Source organism: Mesitornis unicolor, unplaced genomic scaffold (genome assembly GCF_000695765.1).
Source record: "Mesitornis unicolor isolate BGI_N332 unplaced genomic scaffold, ASM69576v1 scaffold7966, whole genome shotgun sequence".
NCBI classification, from domain to species: Eukaryota; Metazoa; Chordata; class Aves; order Mesitornithiformes; family Mesitornithidae; genus Mesitornis; species Mesitornis unicolor.
The window spans coordinates 1-6,116 of record NW_010190239.1 but is presented as its reverse complement, the minus strand read 5'-3'; the positions used below and the strand labels follow the sequence as shown (position 1 = coordinate 6,116).

Genomic DNA, 6,116 nt, shown 5'->3' with positions numbered 1-6,116 from the left:
ATTGCTCTCCGTGTTCGTGCACCCGTGAATGCAGAGGGGTCGTGTGGGTTTGTCCCGTTTCACCAGGCAGCAAAGCCTCCTGAGCATTGCTCCCACCTCAGCCAGTGGAAAACCGGCGTTTTTGACTGGGAACAGCATTCTACAGCAGAACAATGTGTGTGCACGAAGGGAGGGCTGGGGAGGACAAAAAGGGGTCGGGTGTGTGAACTGTGGGAGCCTCTGGGATCAGAGGGGGTTTGCAGCTCAGAGACATTGGCTGGGGCTGGATAAGGTCGGGTATTACAGAAGGAGGTGGCAAAACGAGGGAGCAGGAGAGGACCCAATTTTGAACTGAAGTGGTGCTTTGACCCAAGGGAGCGGCCAGGACACAGCTGTGGTGGTGGGGGTGACAGAAAGGGGACACGTTTTGGGCTTCTGGTGGCAGCAGCCAAGAGCTGATCCCGTTTCCTTCAGTGTCGGTTGGCTGGGGCCCTCTACACCACTTTGCCTCAGGTGTGAGCAGGGGCTCCCTCTCTCACCAGCGTCTGTTTCTGCTTTATCTGCAGTTGGAAGCAATGTTTTGTGAAGTCCTCAGACAGTTTCAGAGCCTCTTTAATTGGATAGATTTTGGAAAAGCACTCTTTGTTAGTAATACATTTTTGAAACTCTTTTTCTCCAAAGACTACTTTGACTCTTTCATCTTTCCACCTGTAAGAAAGTGTGGTTTTCTTTCTCCCGTTCATCTTCTCTGCCCTTAACCTCCTGGGAAACGGGGATGGGAAAGAAAAGGAGAAAGAAGGGAAGAAGCAAATGGACTGCATTTTTCCACTTTTTCCTCTAATTTAATTGTAATTTGAAATTGAATATTTCTGTTTCCATGAGAATTGGTTACATTTGAACTCGTCGTTCTTTGAAAAAAGCTTTTACGTTCACCATTCTGTAGTTAACAGTGTCCCTGTGAAGGCATTTGATAGAGCTATTGAGCAGACTCAAAATACTTACAAGCCTTAATTTTTCCTGCAGATTAAAAAAACAGAGCGAGCTTCAAAAATTAGCAAAGAGCAGATACTGCTGAAACAGCACCGGCGAGTGTGGTGGCAAGAGCACAGGAGACTGAGCGAGAACAGGTGAGAGCCGAGGTATCTGAATTAGCTGTTATTAGGGAAATGCCTCGGTGGACAGGTTCTGCTGTGGTGTGGTTGATGCTGGAACGCTGGCACTGAAGGTGATTTTGTGTGCAGGGTGTGGGGGTCTGTGGACACGAAGAGGGGGAACAGAGAGCTGCACTTTATACCCTCCCAGGCAAACAATCCCCCTTTTTACTCAATTGTTCGAGTATCTGAGGTTTATCATTCTTGAAAATGTAACCAATAAGAAACTAAAGCTTCAGTAAAACTCACGTTCATACCTTGCAGGGAAAAAGCAGAAGCAGAAATAAAGGCTTTTCTTGATGAAGAAAGCCAAAAGCACAACTTTTTTTTGGATATGAGGGACCTGGGTAAGAATTTTTTATTAATTTCTTGATAATTTTTTATAGTAAACGTTATCTTGATTGTTTGTTTGAGGTTTTTTAAGTCCCTGTCTTGACAGGTTTAGATTTAGAGAGCACAGTGCTGTGTAGTATTTTGTGTGTTTGAGAAAGCTTTGTGTTTCGCTTGGATATAGGACATAAATTATCAAAGGAGCGGGATACTCACCGAACAGATACTGTAGTTCCTATCTGGAAACTAAAAGAGAATTTGAAATTCAGGCTGGCTGAGATGAAGTGTTACCTCTCAGAAGAATCTTGTCTGAAACCTAAGATTAATCCAGTTGAGATGTTGCAGCAGGTTGGTATTTTAACTTTATTTTTACCGTTTATTATCACCATATTTTTAGCATTTTCATTTATTTTTATGCAGTACTTTAAGAATATAACCCCCATTAAGAGTATCCAGTAACCTCTGTACTTGCTGCAATGTAAATCTGCTTCACAAAAATATGCGAAAGCAACTGGAAATCAGGGTCCTTGTTTCTAAATAACAGCTTTTATGTTACGACAAGATAAAGAAGTAACAGCGATGTGTTTCATGCAATAGATCGAATTTGCGAAGAAGCAACAGAAGGCAATTTTGGAATTCCTTAACCTTGAAAGTCTGGCTTTGGAAAGAGAGCTTGAAGACTGCAAGACAAAAGTGAGCTTTTCCTTATAAGTGTATTAGCAATTTTTTGGGGAGAAAATGTAATGCAGAGCAGTCTGCTGAGCAGCATTTTTTCATGACAGGCATTAGCATGTTCTTCTGAAGAGAAAAACGGGCTTTTCCATGAAGTTCCCTCAGCACTGCTGTCTTTGGAGTGCCCCTACCCTGACCTGAAGGCCTTCGTTATCGATGAATACCAAAAGCTCGCACGGGAGTTCTGGTCTAAGCTTCAGGAGATGGATCACCAGTTACAAGCTGTGTCTAGGTAACAACCCCCATTTTTGGATTGCTTTTGTTGGGTACAAAATACATAACTGTAATGTATTCTGTAACACACAGATCCTGCAGCTGCTGGGCCACCCGAGCAGGTTCTGTTCACGCGGAGCAGGACTGGGCTGGTCCTTTCCTTGCAGCAGCTCCCATCTGAAATGAGAAGCACAGCGTTTTGTGGGTTAAAGAACCAAGTCTGGTGCTCTTCGAATGTCCCCTTCACGTGCTTTTGTCTGAGCAGAAATGATGCTTTCTGCGTGGTAACTGCACTATCAGATTCATGCCAGCGAAGTGACAGTCGTTCTGAAAGAGGTCTAGAAAGTGTTTATCTGGAAAGCAGATAAACAGTCCAATCTCTTCACAAATTTTGGATCACTGCAGTAATTCTCATCCCAAAGAAGTGTAAAAAGTGTATGTAGCTCTGATTCAGAGCAGCTGAAAGGAGGAGAGATTTTTGGTAAATGAAAGAGTTTATAGAAAGAACATAAATATTCATAGTGATCTAGGAATGTGACGTACCTATATTAATAGCATAAAGCTTTGCTTTTCTGCTGAAGCCAACGTGAGCCCAGGAGATGCTGAGCTGCAGATACTGGACCAGCCTTGACTTTTTTTGCCATCCACTGATGCTGCTCTGGCTTGGAAAGGCATCAGGTTTTGAGAAGACAGAACAGGGACAGTCAGTGGAGGTGTCTGGGGCTTGGGCAGAAACTGGGGAGAGCAGGAAGTCCACAATTTCTGTGGCAGAGCAACCACACGCTGCTTCTGCATCTTCTCTTTTCTGGATATACCTGCGTGCAGCACTTAAATCTGCTGCCACTGCTTAGTGAGTCTAGGGGGCTGAAACTGGTTTAAGGTGCTGGATCCCATAGGAAGTGATGTTGTAATCTACTTATCTTTGTATATGTTGTACAGATGTCCTGTAGGTTCTTGTGTTACCTGAAACCTGTATATAACTACTGTAATGTCCTAGCTATTATAACATGATACTTATTAGAAATTATTCTGGTCTTTCCTGTATTTATAGGATTTATTAAGCAACAAGTGGCAAATTCACAGCGGTTCCTTTGCTGCTCTCTGGTATTCTGTTACGGTTGCTCTCATGGAAGAAGTTTTAACAACCTCTGTGAGAAAATCTGTGACAAACATTAAATCATTAAAAGCTTACTAAGATTTCTTAGTGGTTTTAACTAAAACAGTGTTAAACTTTGTGATCCACACAATTTTGGTGAAAATTCATGAGTTTAAATCCCTTGATCCACACAGCATGTGTGCCACTGAATAACAGACAAATGTCAGCATAGACGATCTAAGGACATGGTTGAAAAACCTGCCATGGCGTTTTCATTGGTCATGTGTCAGGTTTGAATTTAGGTCTTGAGCTAGCTGATTTTGCGCTGATAATGGAGTAACATCAAGACTTGAAGATAAAATACTTAAAAAAAGATGAAATACTTGTGAGGGAAAGCAACTCAGTTGTAGGCATGAGGACACGCAGCGGTATTTGGAGGAATGAGGTTCTGATAGCAAGATGGGGAAAATAAATGTGTGCAGCTGGAGGAAATGCTGGTGGCAGCGGCAGCAACCTGCTGCTGGGCTGCAGGGGCAGGACAGGAGGAGAATTTACCCCATTTGGCTTGGTTATGCCAGTGTTGTTGGCTGGGAATGCATAAACGAGCCATCAGCGATTATCTGAGGCGTTTTACTTACAGCTAGATCTTGGTCTTTTTTTGTTCGCCTTCTGGTCTCCAGATCTTTAACGTGTTGCTCATTTATGTTTCTGTGATTTTATCTGCAGCAATGTTGAAAATGTGTTTTCAGTGAAAAAGGAAGACACTGTTCTTGTAGAATTGCTTACTTCCACGATCTGTTCTTTATAAAAGACAACCCTTTCTCACATTTAGATTGGCTAATTTACATGAAAATATTTTGAGTATGCAGTTACAGCCTTGTGATTTAGGTATTTTATGTTTCATCAATCTAACCTTGATCCAACTAGCACAGATAATGCTGTCAAAAACAGAGTGACAGGCTTTCGACCTTGATATCTATCCACTGTGCTCGGCTGATTAATGTAGCCTTAATGAAGCCTTTGCAATTACTGTCATTGCTCTATAACCGAAGATAACATTCTCCTGCAATACATTTTTTCTCGTTTCTGTAACGTGAGCAGTTGTTGGGCAGAACACGATGATGACACGGTGACAGGAGAGCTTGGTCACTTCATCGGGGGTTACTTCTGCTGCTCTTCCTCTCTCATCCTACGCTTGACTGTGCAGGGAGGAAACCTGAGTTTAATGCCACTCTTCTGGCATTACACATCTCAGTGCTTAACTGCTCAGGCTGTCTGGAACAGAACGTTTGGGAAATGTGCAGAGAATTCCCAAAGAAGAAAAATGAGAATAAGGTAATATGGACTGGGTGATCCTTAAAGGTCCCTTCCAACCCAATACATTCTATGATTCCATCAGTATTCTGGTCTGCTGTATTCATTGTGAGCTTTTCAGTCCCGCTATTGTAGGATGCACATTACAGTGTTTATTGCTTTTAGAAACTGAAGAAGAATTGGGTTGGTTTTTTCAAGCATGACATGGAATTATAGTGTTTTGTAATCTAAATTCACTCCTTTTACTGCTGCTAAGGCAAAGTTTTGTGTTTGGGAAATACCCAAGTCCTGAGTTATCCCACAGACTGTGGCCTGGGAGCTGATGTGTTTGGTGTAGCTGATGATCCTCTAAGCACTATAACGTTTTTGCCACAATTTCCAGGGATGTCTGAATGATTTAGATGTCAGAAGGGTAAATGGAGCATTGCGTATTCAGTACTATGTCCTCTGCAAGGGAATGGGGTATCAGGACTACGTCAAGTGAATTGAGTGTCTCTCTTCAGGCCCACGACCGGGATGTTTGTGGTACAACGGGCAAAGCCATGAGGAGCAGCGGGGCAGCTCACGTCTCGCTGGGTGCTCTTGGTGCCTGCAGGTCCGGCAGGGCAGCAGTGCATCACTGCACATCACTGCTGCGAGGGGATTACAGCGGGGAGGGCGGCTTCCCCCGGAGTTTGTATTCTTTAGTGTGTGTAAAGCCAGGGATTAGTGCTGGGTAAATCTGCTCCAAAGGAAGCAGCTGCCTCGGGGCTGCTGAATAGAAGACAATGCTGCGTTTCAGCTCTGAAACAAGATAGAGATTATGCTGCTTTCTAGTAGAATGATACGTGCACACAAAGCAAGCACTGCATTTAAAATTTGGGTCATGCATTCAGCCTTGTAAAACTTGTCAATATCTTGACACCAAAGAAGCCTGATATCGGCTTAAATATTAATGTAGCATGTGTTGGCACTTTTCAGACTTGTTTCAGACGAGATCTTCCTTTCTGGGATTTTACAGAAGTTTAAGTGAGGTGACATCTTGAATTCAGGCAGGCAGGATATTTTGAAATTCTCCATGCATTTGGTGGTTATGAACACACTGGGCTGGATCACGCTGCTTTTTTTTTGGTTTGGTTTTTTCTTTGGCTGTTTGTCTATGCACAGCTGACACAGTCTCAGCACAGCTGACAAATTTTGGCACAGCTGACAAAGCAAGGCATTGGCAGGCAATTTGTCCCTACTTACAATGAACTTCTTGTGGCTCTGGCTGTAGCTGATTGCTCTGCAGTATCTGGACTTTAGTGAGGCCTTTGACACCG

The 6,116-nt window shown here is 43.2% G+C and overlaps 1 protein-coding gene across 1 annotated transcript in view; it reads left to right on the top strand.

Annotated features, from left to right (window-relative positions):
* Positions 1–2,424, top strand: part of LOC104542131 (coiled-coil domain-containing protein 148-like) — a gene marked incomplete at its 3' end in the record, with an annotated part of 8,512 nt that extends 6,088 nt beyond the window's left edge. Inside the window, exons 3-7 of the mRNA XM_010186344.1 lie at positions 1,003–1,106; positions 1,395–1,477; positions 1,645–1,808; positions 2,058–2,153; positions 2,243–2,424. Of these exons, the coding sequence (XP_010184646.1) occupies positions 1,003–1,106; positions 1,395–1,477; positions 1,645–1,808; positions 2,058–2,153; positions 2,243–2,424 (629 nt within the window). The remainder of the gene's footprint in view (positions 1–1,002; positions 1,107–1,394; positions 1,478–1,644; positions 1,809–2,057; positions 2,154–2,242) is intronic.
* Between the last annotated feature and the right edge of the window lie 3,692 nt (positions 2,425–6,116).